General features: G+C 52.5%; 1 protein-coding gene across 6 annotated transcripts in view; it reads left to right on the forward strand.

Moving 5' to 3' along the window:
- PLCL2 (phospholipase C like 2) overlaps nucleotides 1-19,921 on the forward strand; it is a 212,637-nt gene that overhangs the window by 143,744 nt on the left and 48,972 nt on the right. For 5 of the 6 annotated variants that reach the window (XM_069568763.1, XM_069568723.1, XM_069568752.1 and 2 more), the window contains one exon: nucleotides 14,099-14,174. In XM_069568763.1, the coding sequence (XP_069424864.1) occupies nucleotides 14,099-14,174 (76 nt within the window). Of the gene's footprint in view, nucleotides 1-14,098; nucleotides 14,175-14,956; nucleotides 15,342-19,921 lie in introns of those variants that run through there. The other variant, XM_069568733.1, reaches the window with a different exon arrangement.

The following is a 19,921-nucleotide window of genomic DNA, read 5'->3' on the forward strand; positions in this document are numbered from 1 at the left end:
AGAGTGGTGACCATCAGGCAGGGTATTGTGTTATAATCCAATAAAGCGTGTAGCTAACTCCTCTACGCAATAGTAGCCAGATGTTTAATCCTGGTTCTGCTTGGTAATGAGACTCGGAAAAGGAGTTGAGCACGGCTGCTCCTGTCTCAGTCAGATCAAGCCCCTCCTTCAGTGAGCGGGGAGCAGGCGGACTGGGTGGGCAGGCTCTGCCTTCTTCTGGAAACGCCAGCCTTCCTCTGCCCTTCCCCTCGGGCAGGTGGGGAGGAGGACTTTCCCTCTGCGTATGAAATCTAGGCCTTGCTAACCATGTGCCATTTAAACCCTGCTCCAGTATTCTTGCCCGGAGGATCCCATGGGCAGAGGAGCCTGGGGGCCACAGTCCATGGTGTCGCCAAGAGTCAGAGATGGCTGAGCAACTAAACCACAGCGACCCCCGGCTGGGACTGAAGTGCAGGGGCCGACCCAGTGCCCCTCGGGGAAGGGCGGGTCCCTGGGGTCACACGCCAGCCTTGCTTCTGTCTTAGACTCATCACTAGCTCTGATCGCGTATCCGTTGATATGAGTCCTTTTGAAAGGTACCTCTCTCCTCCTCCCCCAGATCTGGGCCTGAGTCTGGCAGCGACCACGTGTGTCCTGCTTACCACCACCGTCAGCGCCTCTGCAGGGACTCAAAATATGTTTATGAATGACTGAAAGAGTGAGGGAAGGAAATCGCCCTGGGTCTGGAGGACACAGCGCTCAGGGGTCCTTCCTGCCCTCCGTCTACGTCCCAGGGTGACTGCGTTTCCCTGAGCTCGGCTGGTCTACGCGTTCATGGAACGCCCTTCTCGGGAGGGCCAGGCTTGGGGCTGGCAGGACCGCAGGGTGCAGGGGCTGCCCCCCTAGTCAGTACCGGAGGGTCCGGCGGTGCCCATGCTGAGGTGGTGAGGGCACCTGGGCCTGGCCGGGAAGAGGACGCGGCCTGAGGCAGCGGGGGCACAGCAGGACCCGGGGCTAGAGGCTGGGAAGGGGGCACCGGGGTTCCCACACTGCGGGGCTGGGGAGTGGAGGGGTGAGGAGGTCGGCCAGGAGGGCAGCGGGACCCAGCGCAGGCCCCGGGATGGGAACATGGCTTGTGTACAGAATTCTGTAATCTCCCAAGGCGTCCTGGGAGAATGAGCGCCTCGTGAGCTCACAGCGGGCAGAGGGCTCCTGGCGGCCGCACCGAAGCCCCTGGCGCCACACGTCTCTGTCTGTCCGCTGCGCTGCCTCGCCCCTCACCCCCAACGCCCGCCGGCCCTGCACGCAGCATCGCAGACTGTGAGCCCCCCACGACCAGACTCTGTCCTGCCCTTCTCTCCCCGGGGTTGTGTGCCAACTCCCCGGGCAGCTGGCCCCCCGCAGGCGTTTGGCCCAGGGCACGCCTCAGTGAATGCAGTTTTGTGAGTTCTTGCAGCCCTGGGCAGGTGTGCCTGGTGTGAACACATGTGCACGACACCGTTGTTGCACGGAGACGCTGGGACTAGCCGCTGGGGGACAGAGGGGGAGCGTGCTTGCATCCCAGGAAGTCGGTGAGTGGGGGCTGGGGGCATACCCTGAGCTCGAGGGGTCCCTGCCCTGCCTGTTGGCACGTTGCGTCTCCATCTGCAGAGCAGGCGGGGTCTCCCTGCCCCAGAGGGGATGAGGTCGCACGTCAGCAGCCCAGAGCACGGGAAGTTCTCAGTGCACAGCGGTCAATACCCGGTCAGTGTGTTTCTTCAAAGGCTAGAAGTGTGCAGCTCTTGATGCGCTGAGACCTCGCCCTGTGTGGACATTTTCACAGCACTCAAACCTCAGAGCACCAGCCTTGCCGTATATGGAGATGGGGTTATTCCATTTCATAAAGGCAGGTTTAAAATTTCGAAGTGAAAAGCAGAAGGTTGGGTTTCCCACCACCTTGCTCAGGGAGTGGCCTCTCTACTCAGAAAGCGGAAGACGCAGGAGCACGTGAGCTCTGTGACTGCCCCCGGGAAGAACGCCTGGGTTTGTACCGTGAACACCGTTGTAGCCTTGCCCTCCTCCTTCCTCTGCCGTTCCAGAGAACTGTGGACTCTTTACGGTGCTCAAAATATACTGCTCGTCCTTACGGAGAAGTCTCTGGTTGCTTTTCTCTGTTAACTAACATCTATATTTAGCTACTGCAGACCTGAGAGAAACTAATGACAACCTTACAGTAATACTGTGATTGAATTACCGCCTGTTAATTAGGAGTTTCTAAATCACCTTGATCCCCTTGGAGAAAAGCCTTGATATAAGGAGATGGTAATAAAAGTGGTACTATTTTAATTCAAATTGTGTCTTTTGGAATTTAATTAATTTGGTAGTAATAGTTTTAAATGAGCGAGTCGGAGCTCCAAACGGCCCTTGGTGACTTGAAAGAGTCGTGCAGCATCCAGAAGTTCCTGATACAGCCCCCGGAAGTAGCTTGCTCACCGAGTTCCCCTTTTCTCCTGCAGGGGTGGCTGAAGCCAGGTTTTAAACCTCCTCCGTTCTTTGGAGGTGCTCCCCCGCATCCAGAATGCAGCCTCTGAGCCCGCCAGCTTTAACACTTGGGGCACGCGGGAAATCCCACTGGGGCCCCACCCTTCTCTCCCTGAGTGGCCGGGCGTGGACCCCAGCCCCCCAGCCTCTCAGCCCCCCGCTGCCCACCCGGCCCAGTGGAGAGCTCCTTTCCTGGCTGGTGATCCTGCACAGACTCATATACCTTCCTGCTCTAGTGACCACAGGGACTATATGAGCCTACGGTGCACTCAAACTTCATGCTGCTGTGTGTGGAATCTACAAAGAGGGTACAGAGGAGGCTACTTGCAGGGCAGGAATAGAGACGCAGGCGTAGAGAACAGACTTGTGGGCCCAGTGGGGCAAGGAGAGGGTGGGATGGATTGAGAGTGGTGCTGACGTGTATTCACGACCACGTGTGAGACAGCTGGTGGGAAGCTGCTTGTGGCACAGGGGGCTCAGCTCGGTGCTCTGTGACGACCTGGGGCTGGGATAACACCGGCGGAGGAAGGCTCAAGAGGGAGGGGGGTGCGTCTACCTGTGGCGGGTTCACCGTGCTGCACAGCAGAAACTAGACCACATTACGAAACAATGGCTCTCCAGTAAACTTCATGCTGAGATGGTGCGAGGGTGTCACGTAAGCACACTGCTGCCATAGTTGGCTAAAGTCAGATAAACTTTTTACGGTGTCTAGGGGCTGCTATGACCAAGGGGCCCCGGGGGACGATGGGGGTGTGTGTGCACCCCTGAGGTCACCATATTGCGAAATGATTCATCATGTGCTGTAAAGGAGCCTGTTTAGCACGAGAATGTGGAATACGGCTTCCCACAGAAATCATGTGCAAAAATGACATGGAAGGCTCTGAGCTGTTCCCTAAGGAGACTTCTGATCACATGAGGTTGGTCATAAAATGGAGAAATAAGAGGGTTATTACCATCTGAGTGTGTGAGTGTGCTGTAGACATGCTCTCTACACAGAAAAGCCTAGGACGGCGTGTTATTCGTGAACTGGTAGTAGTTACATACTTTTTCTGGATAGTTTTATAGTTGCATCAGGGTTCCTTTTTAGTGTTTGGCTTCTGTTTTATTGCTCAATTTTCACCAATTTTGTTTTCTCCAAATATCATATTATGCAGAAAGCAGTGCAAGATCAAAATTCTTTTCAACTTGTTGACATTCTGTGTACTTCTGAAGCTAGAACTGTGCAGAAAACTTAAAACTTTGCTAACAACTGACAGTGGGATGAACATCTCAAATCTGTGCGTTGACTCTCTTACTAATCTCGGTGCAGGGGAACTCCCGGCTTCCCAGAGCCCCCGTCTGTCTTCCCCGCTCTGTTCTGCCATTCCCAGCTTCAGCCCCGAGCTCACCGAAGCCTGTTTAGGAACATGGAGGCTTCTAGTGATGCCAAGTCTCAACTAATCTGAAGTATGAGTGAATTCCTTCCGCATCAAAGTTTGGTTCTGGCATTACTGTTTATTCACCTGCCTGCATAAATTAAAACTTTCTTATCTGATTTGATGGATGGTTTTTGATGTCACCCTGTGGCATTCCCTGTTTCAGTTCCTCTGAACTCTGACTCTGTGATTTTATCTTTTTGTTTTCATTCCTCTGTATGCCCCCCGACACCTCCTTCATTTCCTCTTTATGATGTTTTCTCTCCTCTTCGCCTTTCTCCTCTTCTCCAGCCTACAAATGTGTATTACTAAGGACTTCTAGTGGCTAATGCTGGAAGTACCTCTCAGAAACACCCACAATGTAGACATGTGATCCATCCCAGTGCACCAGGAAGCAAAGTGTCTAGGAGAAAGAAAGAGCCTAGGGCAATAAATTGGTTGTTTTGACTACATGATACTATTTATTTCCATGTTTTATACTAAATCCAAATGGTTCTCTTGGTGAGTATAAGCAAAACCTATATTTTCTGTTAAGTCACTAAGTCATGTCCAACTTTGTTGACCCCATGGACTGTAGCCCGCCAGGCTCCTCTGTCCTTGGGATTCTCCAGGCAAGAATACTGGAGTGGGTTGCCATGCCCTCCTCCAGGGGATCTTCCCAACCCAAGGATCAAACCCAGGTCTCCTGCATTGCAGGCAGATTCTTTACCATCTGAGCCACTAGGGAAGCGTGGAACCTCTATTACTCTGTGTATAATAACCCTAATGTCTCTTTGCTTTTCTGTTGACCTGGTAACTCACTTCAGGAACTGCAGTTTAATTAAAACTTGACGTTTAATCTGTGAGATGAAGCCGTAAGTGTGTGGATATAGTAGTATATTGCTTTGGTGTGAGGAGGGGTAGATGGAGTCATTGATGGTGGTGTAGGGGAGGCTTTCCATCGTGTGGAGATTCAGCTGAATGCCTGCAGATGGGTCGGGATGCTACATACGGGGTTTGGTCTGAAATGTAGTACCTGAGAGATCCAGGCTGTAGCTCAGGCAAGAGTTTTGTGAGAGGCACAGCCCTCCCCGAGGCGCGTGTGGCCCTAGCTCTGCAGTGAAATTCATGACAGATCAGAGCGTACTGAGAAGCCAGAGACTCCTTGGCTTCCTGAATATGGACCCTGGGTCACTGTTGACTCAGAATTTGCTCCAGATTTATTACAGCACTTGGCACCTCTTCTCTGGCAAGAAACATTGTTAAGAGAGGTGAGTGCAGCGTGGAGGCAGGCGTCTGTGGTGCCAAGAGCACCCTTCAGCTGAACGTGATAGATAATGAGAGTTTAACTCTGCTTCACAAGAAAACTGCATGATTTTTGAAATGCTCTTATACTCAGTTATAACCCCTGTTTTGAAAATATAAATTTATTTGAATTTGACAGCGGTACATTAGGGAGAACTTTTAACCTAACACAATTTTAACCAATTTGTTTGTACTTGTGCGCCGTTTTGACCACGAGAAAACACTAGTGGGCACTCACACCACAGCTCGGTGAGCGGAGCGTGCACACGCCCCAGAGAGCCACCGGCTGCATCGGATCACCGCGCGCGTCCTGAGCCCCACCCCCAGTCCAGTTCATTCAGTCGCTCAGCACCCCATGAACCGCAGCACACCAGGCCTCCCTGTCCATCACCAACTCCCGGAGTCCACCCAAGCCCATGTCCATTGAGTCGGTGATGCCATCCAACCATCTCATCCTCTGTCGTCCCCTTCTCCTCCTGCCCTCCGTCTTTCCCAGCATCAGGGTCTTTTCAGATGAGTCAGCTCTTCCTATCAGGTGGCCAAAGTATTGGAGTTTTAGCCTCAGCATCAGTCCTTCCAATGAACACCCAAGACTGATCTCCTTTAGGATGGACTGGTTGGATCTCCTTGCAGTCCAAGGGGCTCTCAAGAGTCTTCTCCAACACCACAGTTCAAGAGCATCAATTCTTCGGTGCTCAGCTTTCTTCACAGTCCAACTCTCACATCGATACATGACCACTGGAAAAACCATCACCTTGACTAGATGGACCTTTGTTGGCAAAGTCATGTGTCTGCTTTTTGATACGCTGTCTAGGTTGGTCACAGCTTTTCTTCCCCCACATCTCAGTTCAAACCTCTCGTCAGACCTCAGACCCCTCCTCGGGCCCCTCACAGAAACTCACAAGCTGCAGCCCTTCCGCCCGACTCCGGGTCTTTCTCGAGGTCGGGTGCCGCTTGCCGCGCTGAGGGCCGTGGGTCCGCGCTCTGTGCCTGCTTGGCATGCGCGACGCAGTGTCTGCCCTTGCCCTTCCTAAGGTGCCGCTGCAGAATGGCGGGGTGTTCCGCCCAGCCCGGTGTTGGCCACAAGGCGCGTCTCTCGGTGCCTGGTTCTCAGGCGCGCGTCTGCCGCATTCCGGCACAGCCGGCCGTGCCGCGCCGGGACTGTCCAGAGCCGCCCCCCGGCCGCGGCCGAGCTCCGGACCCTGCGCACCTCCCGGAAGCCCCCTCCCAGCCGGACCCGCTCAGCGGCCTTGTGCCGCCCAGCCCCGGCGCCGCCGCCCGCGTCTCTGCCACTGGTTCCCTCTGCGTATTAATCTGAGCAGCTCTGGAGCGCCGCCTGATGTCTTCATTTATCTTTAAAATCCCCCTCAAAGATGAGTTCATTTCAGCTGCTGCCCCCGTGCAGAACACGCGATTTTCCGACCCCCGAACCAAGCTTTCCCAGTTTCCCGCTGTTGCAGAACCTTAAAAGACCACCCCCACCCCGTGTCCCCCACCCCCAACCCCCACCACGCCGCAGCCCGGTGCCCCGCCAGCTCCCCCAGCCAGCCGGGGCGGGACTCCACTTCCTGGGCGTGAGCTTCAGGAACGTGGGACGCCACCACCAGAAGGACGCGTTGCAGCTCTGGAAGCGCTTGACAGCTGCAGGGGCGCCCCAGTGACCCGCCCGGCAGGGGCGCCCTCTGGGTCTCTGCTCTTCCTTCTGGGCCCCGGCGCGCCGACGCTGGCGCCGCCCTGCCCCTCCACACCCTCCACAGCTCTCTCGAGCCCGCCTCTCTTTCCCACCCCCGGCCCAGGGCACCTCCCGCCCCTTTCACACCCCACCCACCCCTTCCGTGCCCTTTGTTCACAGCCTGAAGTTCTGCCCTGATCACAGCGCACCTCGGCTTAGAGGTGTGACCCCGTGTCCCCCCAGGCTGGCCCCTTTCTCAGCATGCCCGGCACCTGCCTCCGAGGCGAGGGGAGTGTCTGCTGACCCTGGTGAGGCTGCCCCTGGGTCTCCGACCTGCCCCTCCCGTCCACGCCCCTGTAGCCGCGTTCCTCTGTGCTGCTAGGCTGACAATCCAGTAACGCCTTCCGTCTGCCAGAGTTCTTTCCCTTTCCTTTAAATTTTATTTTTTAATTGATGTATAGTTGACTTTTTTTTTTTTGCCTCTTCATGCCCTCCGTGGGCAAGAATAGTGTCGGGGGCTGCCGTTTCCTTCTCCAGTGGGCCACGTTTTGTCAGAACTCTTCAGTATGGCCCGTCCGTCTTGGGGGGCCCTGCGTGGCACTCAAGCCCCTTTGACTCAATGGATCGTGACTCAGTGGACATGAATATGAGCAAAGTCCAGGAGACGGGGGAGGACAGAGGAGCCTGGCCTGCCGCAGCCCACGGGGTCGCAAAGAGCAGGACACAGCTTAGCGACGGAACAATAGCAGCAGCGTGGTTGGTTTACAGTGCTGTGTCAGCTTGAGATGCACGGCGAAGTGGTCCAGTCACACAGATGCGCACGCAGTCACAGCTGCACGTACAGTCACACAGTCATACGCATTCTGTTTCGGATTCTCTTCCATCATAGCTTTTACCAGATGTTGGGTATAACTCTCTGTGCTACACAGTAGGTCCTGGATGGTTGTTTATTTTCTATATAATAGTGTGTGTGTGTTTATCTCCTCCACCTCTCCCTGTTGGTAACCGTAAGCTTGTTTTCCATGTCTGTGGGTCTATTTCTGTTTTCGTATAGAAGTTCATCTGTATCGTGTTTTTTGATTCCGCTCATCAGTGGTATCATTTCATATTTGTCCTTGTCTGGCAGAGTTCTTTCTCGTTTTTCTGATAGAGGGTTTTTTCCCAATGGTTTTCTGTAGTGTGTGTAGTGAAAACGTGGAAGTCAAGCTTCACAGGGAAACTAGGGCAAGTCCCTTTGGAAACGGTTTGCTGTTTGGAAAGTGTTTTCGCAGTGAGCTCGCTGGATGGGGTGATGAGCTGGGCCCTGGGTGGTGTCCCCCACTGCCCTGCCTTGTGAGGTGAGCTGGCCGCTGGGCAGAGAACCCACAGCCTCGTGAATTTTGTGCCCTGGTGCAGATGTGTGATTTTCATATTCTGTTCAAGTATTAAACAGCCACGTTGTGATTTCCAACAAGGACTTCATAAATGATTTCTCTTCCATCAGTTCAACCGTGTGGCGTTTTGCTATACTTGGAAACTTTCGTGAAAGATCACATTACCTCTGCATTTCAGTTTAGAAGTGCCGGGTCCCAGAGTTCCCACATTTGATTTGAAAATTCTTCACCTGCACAGTAATATTTATTGTAAAGTGATAAGGAGAAAAGTAGTGTTGTTAACTCAGAGAGGACATTACTTTCAAGAACACACACACACACACACACACACACAAAACCTGCCGGAGCAGAAAGACTCCTGAGGGAGTTTTGCTCTCAGCGGTGGGTTGAGTTGTCCGTCCAGGGAGCACGAGGGTGGCGGTCCTCTTGTGACGCTGAGCGTAGAGACTGCCACAGGGTAACCGGGATGGGTGGGAACCGCTGCTGTGGACTGAACTGATTTGTCTCCTGCAGACCTTGGCCCTTGGTTCAGGCATGCTGTGTGGTTAGCCGCCCCTGGGGTCCTGAGAGGGGTCCGCTTGGTCCACACCTCCTGGGGGTGTCCCTGCCGCCGGGGCACCCTTGTCCTCCGAGGACAGCCATGGGGCTCTGGGGTGTGGGGTGATGGGGCGGCGGGGAGCGGCATATTGCTCGTGCCAGCTCACTGACAAGTTTGTGAATGACGGCCAGCTGTTAACGTTTGAGACGGGGAGACAGGTACCTGCTGTGTGTCACGTGGTCACAGGATCTGTGTCACAGAACCCCTGCTTTATGCTGGGTGGCCATTCTCTTCCGCAGCAGCCCTAGCCCTTCTCTGACTCTGCGTCTTCACTGGCAGCAGCTGCACCCTCCGTGTGTCAGGACGGGGTGGGTGCAGGAGGGCTCGGGAGGAAGCGTCGGAGATCTGAAACCGTCGGCCGGCTCGAGGGGAGGGTAGTCTAGGGCTCAGAAGACGTCAGCACTGTGGCCGTGGGGATGCTGCCACCAGACTCAACGTTGCTAGCAAGGTTCTTTTGTAATCTTCAAAATCTGGGTCCCTGGGGTGAAAGGAGATTTGGGGTCTTGTCCAAAATCTGACATAAAGTCCTTACAAAAAGGCATAGATTTGCTTATTCTGAAAACAGGATGTTCTTACTCAGATGCAAATTATAAACAGAAAATAAGCAAGTGGTCTACAGGAATATAGTAATATAAAATATATTAATTGGTAATAGTTCTTCTCATAACTAGATTTAAAAACAGAGACGTTTGCCTGATACTAACATGAGGAGTTAACTTTCAAAACAAGGCATTTTTATGAAAGGCATTCCTGATTTCAACTTAATAAAATGTGAATTTTAATTTGTACTTTGAGTTTAGTTGAAACTGCCTACTTTTCATCTGCCTGAGTCCTGTCCTGAAACCTTATCTTGAGGTTGACTTATAAAGTGGGTTTCTGGGCTATGTTAAATCTATAGATTTTCCTAACACATTAGTTCCAGAAATTTAGGATGTACTCGTAACTGGACGTTAATATAAAATCCACTGTATTCAGTCGCTCAGTTGTGTCCGACTCTGAACCCACGGACTGTAGCCCTGCCAGACTCCTCTGTCCACAGAACTCTCCATGCAAGAATACTGGAGTCGGTTGCCCTTTCCTACTCCCGGGGATCTTCCCAAACCAGGAATCGAACTCAGGTCTCTTGAGTCTCCTGCATGGGCAAGGGGAATTCTTTACCACTGGCGCCGCCTGGGAAGCCCTTAACAGCACTGTAGAAGCATCTTGCGCCTTGTAAACACTACGAGGGTCCATGTGCTAAGTCATTTGGGCTGGCAGCTGGGGGTCTGATGTCAGCGCCGAGACTTAACACCTGTGCATTTAAGGAGTGTTGATGAATGTATTGGCATTAATGCAAATCATGGTTATAAAACCAGTCACTCTGCCGAGCCTTGCATCATGGTGATATATTAATGTAATATATGCAGAGAAAATTAGATAACTGAAAGCAGTTTTTCCCTTCAGCTCATCCCTGATGTCATGCCCCATCTATCTGCTTTTGTCTAGCCTGAGATGCATATTCTACTGGTTTCGCATTACGCATAAATGACTTCTGTTTTTTAATAATGAATTGATAAGTGGAGCTCAGGAAATTGTTTACCGATGTCCTTAAGAAAATAGCTTCTCAAAGTGCTTTGTAGAAACGTTATTCAAACCACACTCATGGGCCCACATCAGGATGGAGGTGCTGTCTGTCCCGTGTGTAGCCTGTTGGGAGGCCGAGCGTCCCCTGCCTCTGGCCCCTGTCCTGGTTGGGGTGCGATCTCCTCTCAGGCAGCTCTGCTTGTGGTCAGGAGCTGGCGTGGTACCGTGGGCGCCGCGGAGGCCCCGAGTCACGCGCGATATCTGTGCCCCAGCCCTTAGTTACGGCCTTTGCCCGCACGCCAGGCGGCCTTGGGAAAGCGGCTTCGCTCTCGAGTCTTCCGAGTTCACATCCGTGGAACCAGTGCCGCCGCCCGCCTCCCGTGGGCCTGGCGAGATGAAGAGCGCCAGTGGTTCCCCGGGGCCGGGGAGGCGTGGACACGCTCACTCTGGCTCGCTCAGCTGGCACTCAGACCATCAATAACGGCAGCGTTGCAGCCTGGCGGACCCGGCCCGAGGGTGGTCCTGCCCCGAGCTCATGATGCCCCACGCGTCCCCGCCGTCAGCCAAGTGGGAGCCAGACCTCGGCCCACCAGGCAGGCGGGTGGGAAGGCCAGCCCAGCCCAGCCCTCCCGGCCCCAGGCCCTCCCAGGAGCCGGAGGCCCGATGGGCCCCACCCTGAGGAGAAGGGACGCAGACACCGAGAGTGTTCGTGGAGTCATGCCGCGGTCGGAACTACAAGCTTCATTATAAATACGTGCTCTGCAGCTGCAAAACGGGCCAAACCGGCAGCTCCTCCTCCCCAGGGGGAGGCTGAATTCACTCTGTGACAGGTGGGGCAAGGGAGTCGCCCCCGCTGAGGCCTGGGGGCTGTCTTCCCTCCCATGTCTGGGCTCTGCTGACTGGTGACCCCGTCTCCTGGGCCGGTCCCCGTGGAGCCCCGCTGCTCTGCGCTGCACTCGGTGATGGGGCTGCCCTGCCTCCTCCCGGTGCCTGCCTCCCTTCCCTGGGCTGTTGGCCACCTCCGTGGTGTAGATGCTGCGTGCAGCTCAGGGGCTGCTCCGTCCCCAGGTACTGGGAGGAGGACTTGGTGCCGAGCCGGCCCATGCCGTGCTCTGCCTCAGGGGTCTCGGTGTCGGCCTGGGAGCACGTGGGCAGCGGCGGTAGACCTCAGCTCTGTGAGTACCATCTGCTTGGGGCTCCGGGCCTCCTGCCCTTCACGCTTGCTCAGCACCCTCAGGGTCCCCCTTGGGGAGCTTTAGGGCCTCGTCGTCCCCAGGGCAGAGGACGGGTCCTCCCGCGTCACAGAGCTCGGGCAGGGGGTGTCCGTCTCCAGCTCCTCAAGGTGGAGCGTGCGCTTCTAAAGCCCTGCTGTGTCTTTTGCACTAAAAGGTGCAGCACCTTTGGCGATACCTGAAACTGGAAGATGCTTCTAAGAATAAAAATGTGAGCTGTTGTTGCTCTGAGCCGTGTCACAGCAGGCTTTGCAAACAAAGCTAGTATCAGTGAGCGCAGGACAGGAAGGCCTGCTCATTCTGCTAACCTGGGGCCTCTGGAGGTGCCTGGCCCCCAGGTGGGAGGGGAGTCCTCGGGGACGTTGCTCTCTGCAGGCTCCAGCCACAAGCCTCCCCTACTCTGATGCCCGCATTATTGTGAACCCTCATCATGCTTTTCATTAAACGCAGCTTGCAGGTGGGAAATAAACTATGGCTCGCCACATTCATGGTCTCGCGCTCGGTGACGAAGCCAAGGAACCCACGTGAAGCTGCGCCTGTCCTGCACCCCCGCTCCCCCTGGCGCGGACCTACCACCTTCCCGCACAGGCTGCCTGGAGGCCCGAGTCTTCCCTCGCGGCTGTTACCACTCTGGCACTGCCCACTTGTCTCACGGCCAGGTGCCTTTCGCTGCTTTTTTCTCCCTCAGCTTGAATGAGGGAGGCACGATTGGCCAGTTCTTTGACACTGAGCTGGGACAGCCAGCATCCTTGCTGGAAGACGTCCTGGCTTCTTGGTGTCTCTTATTTGGCTCGACATCAGAGCTGAGAAAGGTTACTGATGACGGTCTGAACCTTTTCGGTATGCAAATTGTGGAATGGTACAAATGACTTTCCATCGGTATCATCGAGTTCTGAACTATTCGTTTCTGTCACTGCCTGTTCAGTATGTCGCGCTGTAAAGTAGAGTATTTTAATTTACAGGAATGACTCAGATCTTGAAGACCAAGTGTGGAAAGACTGAATTCCTAAGCGGGAGGCCTGCCATGGGGCTGTAGACTTCCTGCAGACAGCCACTGGGTCCTTTAGGTTGCAGGCCCCAGTGTGCGTTCAAGGGCTGCCCCTAGGGAGCCTCACAGATGATGAATGAAGGCCTGAGTGAACGCCTGCTTTGACCTTCAGACTTCACAGTGTTTGCTGCCATTTTCTTAGAACAGTGGAAGTCGATAGATGCTGTGTGACTCACTTTAAGAATCTGGTGTACTTCTTAAGAGGCATGTTGGTTATGCTTTAGTTTAAATAAGTACAACTAATAAAATATGGTGCTTTTCAAGTTATATAAATAATCCAACCTACATACATTTAGTTTCTATAAAATAATTACTGTGGCAGCTGGCGATAAGTACTATAAAGCAAAACTAGGCAGAATTTAAGGAATGGAAAATGTTGGAGTGGTGTTTGTTATATAAAGTAAAATGGTGATGCAGCAGAGATGAGTAATATTATCACATGAAATATTTGGACATTTAAATACAAAAAGCTAATAATCAACAGGGACCTACTATATAGCACAGAGAAGCATACTCGGTATTCCATAATAACCTGTATAGGAAAAGAAGCAGAAAAAGAATGGATATATGTATAACTGAATCACTTAGCTGTCCATCTAAAACTAATACAACATGTAGGTCAGCTATACTCCACTATGAAATGAAAATTAAATTTAAAAAGATAAATACAAAAAGTGAGCGTCTACCCTTATGGCGAGGATTATAACTGTACCTATTTGAATCATGGGAACTGAATCTGGCCTTCCGATTTTCATAGCAATTTCAGAGCCAAAAAGTTTACTTCAGACAGATCTTTTCCCAACACTTTGGTGAGTAAAATAATGGGTCAGCTGCACCCTGTTCCTTTTTCTTAATTCAGACATAGCTCCTAAAACAAGCACTTGCAGTGTGGAACAAGAACTCAATGCTGGAATTCTAAAATCACTCATAGGCACACTGCAAACACTGGTCTGGGTGATAGCGTTCCTGATGCACCACATAAATGCTGTTTTTGATCCTCATCGGAAGTTTGAAACTGCTTCTCAAACGGAGGCATCTCGGGTGAAGTGAGTGAGGCATTTGGGCGCTGCAGCTTTCCATAAGGTGATGAGGTTTTAACATGAAGGACAGATCGGATGTGCACCCATGTCCCTTTCTTTTCATACTGAAAGGGACTCAGTTCGGTGCTGGCTCGAGGGTCACGTCCAGTGTGAGCACCTTGGGGACACATTCCTCACAGTCTGGTCTGGGCGCTTGTGTAGCGAGGTGTGACTTGATCGGTTTCCCCGTGAACCTGAGTGGGATGTCGGGTGGCGGGAGGGGGCGGCGTGTGGCCACGTTCGCTCGGCCAGGCCGGGGGAGGGCCTGGTTCCAGCGGGGACCCTCCTGCACCCCGCTGTCCGTGTGACCGCCTGTCCGGGTGCTTCCCTTCCAGATGATCCAGTCCCTGAAGGCGCTGATTGAGAATGCAGATGCCGTGTATGAAAAGATTGTGCACTGTCAGAAGGCAGGTGAGTGAGAAGCTTTCTTTCCTTCAACGTTAGTTGCATCCTCTATTTTGCCCCTAAGCTATTTCATCTTTTTGATACTATGTTTAAAAAAAAAATCAGATATAAAAAGTGTTTTTTCATGGCTAAAGAAAATACTAATTCCTTGGTTCTCAAGGAATTCCTTGGTTCCTTGGTTCTGCATAACAGACTTACATGGGATGTGGGGGGTATGGGGGGAGCTTTTAAAGCGTATTGGTGTGGTCTGGGGCATGGTTTAAGAGTCCACGGCTGTTAAAGCATTCTAACCTGCTGCTCAGATTGAGACCTGAGCGCTCATCTCTTCCTCCTGCGTGTTCTCTGAGCGGCCACCCCCACCAGCCACGACTTCATAGCAGACGCAGGGCAAGTGAGACCGGGCACAGAAGAAATGAGTTCTTAGCAAGGAGAACAGATCCCAGTTGCTGCCTCTTGAAACGGTTAATACACCAGCATTTCCACATGCTGATGGATTCCTTTATTTCACAACCAAATGTTACGCTGGATTATAAAATTCTGCTGATGTAAACAACCATCTCATTAATTTTAGCTATGATTAAACCAAAAGGTCAAGCGTTCTGCATTGTGGTACGAATAGGCAAAATGGACTTCTTTCGATTTTCAAATTTTGAGTGTCAACATGGAGAATATTCATAATTCATAAATAAGGAAACTGTCCTTAATTTCTTGGGGTTTTGGTTGCTGATCTTTCAAATCAAGAGACCATAACTATTACCTGGCCTTAAAAAAGTCATCTCTCATTTCAGAAATGAACTCTTTTAAAATCGATTAAAGGCAAAGATACGTGGGACAGCTTCTCTTTTGATGTTTATTGAAGAATATGGACATTGGACAGAAGTCCTCATCTTGTTAGCAAAATATCATTATTTTAACAAAGTAACCTTTTTACGCCTAGTCCTTTGCGAAACACCAGAACTAAAGCAAGGTACGACAGTCACCGTTTAATAATTACCATTTTTATCATGCTACTGCCCTCCATAAAAATCATGACATCTAAAGTTCTGACCAAACTTCTAAGTTCCTATGCATGGTCACTGCTGACTGGCCCATTTACTTTGCCAATCTTTTATGTAAAAATTATCAATTCAATCGTCTGTTCGTTTAATAAATGTGTTTTGAACTTGTACTGTACATAAGGTACTTGTAAGACCTATTACATACCAAAATATTAAAAAACAAGATTTTTGTTTTCTAGAACCTTCAGATCAAACAGGAAGTACGAAAGTAAGCACGTGGTCAGATACAGTCCTCGGCGTGTGTGACCCTGGGCTCGGCTGGGGCGGCCGTGGGGAACCCTGGTGTCTGAGCGGAAGGGGAGACGTTGAGCCTTTAGTGACGATCACAGTGGCTGGTGCGGAGGGCCACCGCAGGCAGGCCTGCAGGAAGGGGCAGGTACGGGTTGGTGGTCCAGCCAGGCTCTGTCTGCTCCCCTGTGTGTTTCCACGCCGACCCCACAAGGCAGGGCCTCTGCCCCCTCCCGTCAGCCTGTCCTCGTCTTCCTGTGGCCTCAGCCGTCTCCCACGAGGGCTTTCCAGGGCTTGGGTCAGGGGCCTGTTTTGTTCAGCCCCTCAGACGTGTCTGGTTCAGCTGACGAGCCTCTTCCATCACTGCCTCTTCTGCTAACGTGTCCTGTCTTCCGAACCGGGCAGTGACCTGCGCACCAGGCTTGCAGGCTGGGTGACTCTTTTCACCCATGACCTCTGCTCTAACATCTGTGCGGTGGAGTCGCTCAGATAGAAACTGGCTAAATGTGACTTGGCTTTCATGAAGTATTCGATTCTATTAAATGCACGTACTGCTATGAGAATTGGGGACTGTTAGCATCTGAAACTACATTTACTGGGGAAAAAGGAGCTGGTTATTCATTTAACAGTCTGAGTTATTGGCAGGTCTTTGCCACTTCATTGGCTTATGACATTTGATGATGTTTGGCATCGTGCGGCCTTATATTGTTTTTCCGTTTGGTTTTAGTAAGGGATATATTTGCTTGTATTTAAAAAGCTGTGGAGTCTTGCCTGTTAAGGGTTTTGCTTTGGGTGGGGGTGCGGATACCCACTGTAATGGTCTGAGCTGCTCTGGGTTGAAAGCCCTTCAGAGTCACGTCCAATCATCACTTGGTTTCACAATTACTGCCGGCCGCCTACGTGGGCCTTCTGTTATCCCAAGTGCTTATTTTAGAGCCCCGGAACCTTTGCTTCTCGTGTTAACAGTTATCGTAAGGCAGATCATTCTTAGTCATCTGAAGAGTTGCTAGTCTGTACTGGGCTCAAAAATATTTGCATAAGATTTTACTTTTGGTAAGTAATTATTCTTCTGCTTCCAGAGCTTTAATCTTGCAATGAGAAAGTGAAGATTAGGTCTCCAAAGTGCTACGAGAGAGGATTGTTCTAGAAGTATTCCAGACTTTTAAACACAAACCTTCGTGTAAATAGTTAAGTGAGAATAAAGACTTGCATACCCACCTCTTATGGGTATGCACCCAGTTAAACTGCACCCAGTTTGGACAGGTTCAGACTCCCCACTGTGTAACTGATGTTTCGGAGCTAGAAATGTGTCTCCTGATGCTGTCACTGGGAAGAGGGACTGAGGCTGGGGAGGAGCCCTGGGAAGGGAAGACCCACAGCCAGCGTTGGGTCAGGGACCTGCATGCCAAGCGGTGACCGGGAGGAACCAAGGGAGGGTGGTGGGGACAGCCAGGTGGCGACCACTGGGGCTCCTGAAGAGCCCGCTCTTTAAGGAAGAGAGTATGGCAGCACGGACGTTTAGAGGATTAAAGAGAAAGTGAAGTTGTTCAGTCATGTCTGACTCTTTGTGACCCCGTGGACTGTAGCCTGCCAGGCTCCTCCCTCCATGGGGTTCTCCAGGCAAGAGTACTGGAGTGGGGTGCCATTTCCTTCTCCAGAGGATCTTCCCCACCCAGCAACCGAACCTGGGTCTCCCGCATTGCAAGCAGATGCTTTTACCATCTGAGCCACGAGGATTAAGGGGAAATATTAAACAGAAAACGATGTTCCTAGGAATGTGGAAGATCCAGTGAAGAGGCAAAGAGTGATTGTGAAAGTCGCCCAGTCGTGTCCGATTCTTTGCAACCCCATCAACTGTATAGTCCCTGGAATTCTCCAGGCCAGAGTCCTGGCGTGGGTAGCCTTTCCCTTCTCCAGGGGATCTTCCCAACCCAGGGATCAAACCCAGGTCTCCCACATTGCAGGTGGATTCTTTACCAGCTGAGCCACCAGGGAAGCCCACGAATCCTGGAGTGGGTAGCCTATCCCTTCTCCAGGGCAGGCAAAGATGACGATGCTAAAAGATGCACCTGGGATGAAGGATGCAGGAAGTGAGGAGGGCAGGCTTAAAATATAGCCGTGAAACGCTTGACCCTAGAAAGTGGGAGACGCGCCCTTCTGCGATGATGCAGAGCTACGCTGTGGAGCCTTGTGGAGGGGAGGGGTGTCTTCCCCTGAAAAGGGGGGACACAGCTCTGGGGAGGGTCAGAAGGAGGAGCCAGGGCTGGCAGGGTGTGGAGCGTTTGCTCAGAGCTAGAGGTGCCAGCGGCAGAGACCGACTGCACGTTCGGATCACGGGGAGGGATGTGGGCTGAGTGAGTCCTGGCCGCCACGGGGTGCAGGAAGGGTCTGAGTTGAGTAACAGCACACAGCCTCCTGGTCTAGCAAGGGCTGTTCTCCCAAGAAGTAGCCAAGTTGGGGGTGTGGGTTAGGAACAAGCCTCAAGAGGGGACAGCACCGTCAGTGTTCCCTCAAGGTCTTTCTAAAAGTCTGTAAAAGCTGACGAAAGATTAGCCAGCCTCTTCCAGGGGAAACATCTTTTCCTCTTTCTAATATCTAGCTCTTCCTGTCCTTCAATGCCTCCAAACCTGGCAGCCTGTGTTTGAATTTTAATTTTCTGTTTAGTCAGTTGAATTGATCTGTTTCATTAAAAAGATAGGAAGATGATCTAGAGGGAAGACCAGCCCGCTCTGCTTGGGTGCACTGGATGCTTTTATCGGGTGAATTTAAATGGAAAATCATTTGTTCTCCGGAAAGAAAACAGAAATCAATGACTAACTTCCTCTCCAAGATGGTGAATTAACACATCCACTTAATCTCTGCTCGATTCTGAGCCTCATTAAAATGACAGCAAGGTTTTGTTTTTGTTTTTTTAATAAGAACAAAGAAACTGGGGGCAACAAAATTTTGGAAACTGATAACCAGAGAATTGGCGCAGCTGATTCGAGAAAGCTGAGCCTGAAGCTGGCGGTGGCAGGGGGAGCCAGCCCGCAGTGCGACTTACGTGCCTTTGGGAGTTGGGGACTAGGCGGGGATAAGAGAGGACAGCTGTTGGAAAGCTGGATTCAGAAGCGATTGGATCCCAGCTGGCCGGACGCCCTGTGTCCTGTGCGGCCCGACGGTAGGGGAGGCTGAACGCAGCCCAATCCTCCTCCATCGTCTGGGCAGGAGGCCATGCTTGCTTCCCCCAGGCATTAATAGGTAATGCTTGGGAGAGAAGTCTCAGCAGTGGAAGTGCGTTGCTTAGAAATACGGAGGGGCTTCCCTCCTGATCCGCTGGTTAAGAATCCACGTGCTGTGCAGGGGACTGGAGTGTAATCCCTGGTCTGGGAAGACTCCATGTGCCCCAGGGCAGCTAAGCCACGACTGTGGGCGTGTGGCACGACTGTGAGTGTGTGTGTGTGCCCCGGAGCCTGAGGCCACGCTCCTGAGGCCACGCGCCCTAGCGCTCCAGGACACGAGAGGCCACAGCCACGAGGAGCTCACACGCCGCCCACAGAGGGAGGTCCCCGCTCAGGCGGCTCAAGAAAAGCCCGCATCGCCACGCAGGCCCAGCGCAGCCAAAAATAAAAAAAATTAAAAGGAAGAAATGTGGACCCAAGTGCTCAAGAAGGACGCACACTCAGCTAAAGGGGCTGAATGTGGCTGCTTCCGGAGAGGGGGACGGGGGGGGACTACTCTTCGCTCTTTAAACTGCGCGTGTGTGTCTGTCTCACAAGCACTGAGTCACTACTCATTCTAACTGAGTTTACTAAAGCTACGAAGGAGGAAAGCAGGGCGGCGGGGCGGGGGCTGTGGCAGGAGTCCCTGGCCACCGTGGTCCTGGAGCAGGCGTGGCCACCCCCAGGCTTGGGGACCGGGGGCGAGGCAGGCAGTCACCCCCAGGGAGCCCGGTGCACAGGTGGGGTCCGCGCCCGCTGGGCAAGAGCCTGGCTCCTCGTCTGGCGGGACAGTCCGTTCCCTGCTGTCTGGGGAGGACTGTCAGGCATTGGGCGACGGAGCTCTAAATGAAAGGAAGCCCGGGACCCCCCACCTGTTCACAGAGGTCCCTCACTGGCAGGGATGCAGCCACATGGAGCGGGACGGAAGGCAGCTCGGAAATAACAGAAGCTTTCTTTACCCTTCGTTTCCATCCGTTTAATGGACATTTTCCTGGACTGGGTTCTAAACCATCCCTGCTTCCTTAAATGTGGCTCCCAAAAGGCATCTGAACTTTTGATGACTCAGGGTCATCTTGAGACGTGTCTGTTATTTGCAGTGGGTGATGCAGCCATATCCCCAAGAGCCTTAAGTTCTGGGGGGAACCCTTAACCTGCACACTGGGGCTTCCCACTCTGCCTGTTAGGACCCCATTCCAGGGGTAGCATCCCATCCCCGGGGGTCCTGTTAGGACCCCATTCCCAGGGGTAGCATCCCATCCCCGGGGGT

Source organism: Ovis canadensis, chromosome 1 (genome assembly GCF_042477335.2).
Source record: "Ovis canadensis isolate MfBH-ARS-UI-01 breed Bighorn chromosome 1, ARS-UI_OviCan_v2, whole genome shotgun sequence".
Taxonomy (NCBI): domain Eukaryota; kingdom Metazoa; phylum Chordata; class Mammalia; order Artiodactyla; family Bovidae; genus Ovis; species Ovis canadensis.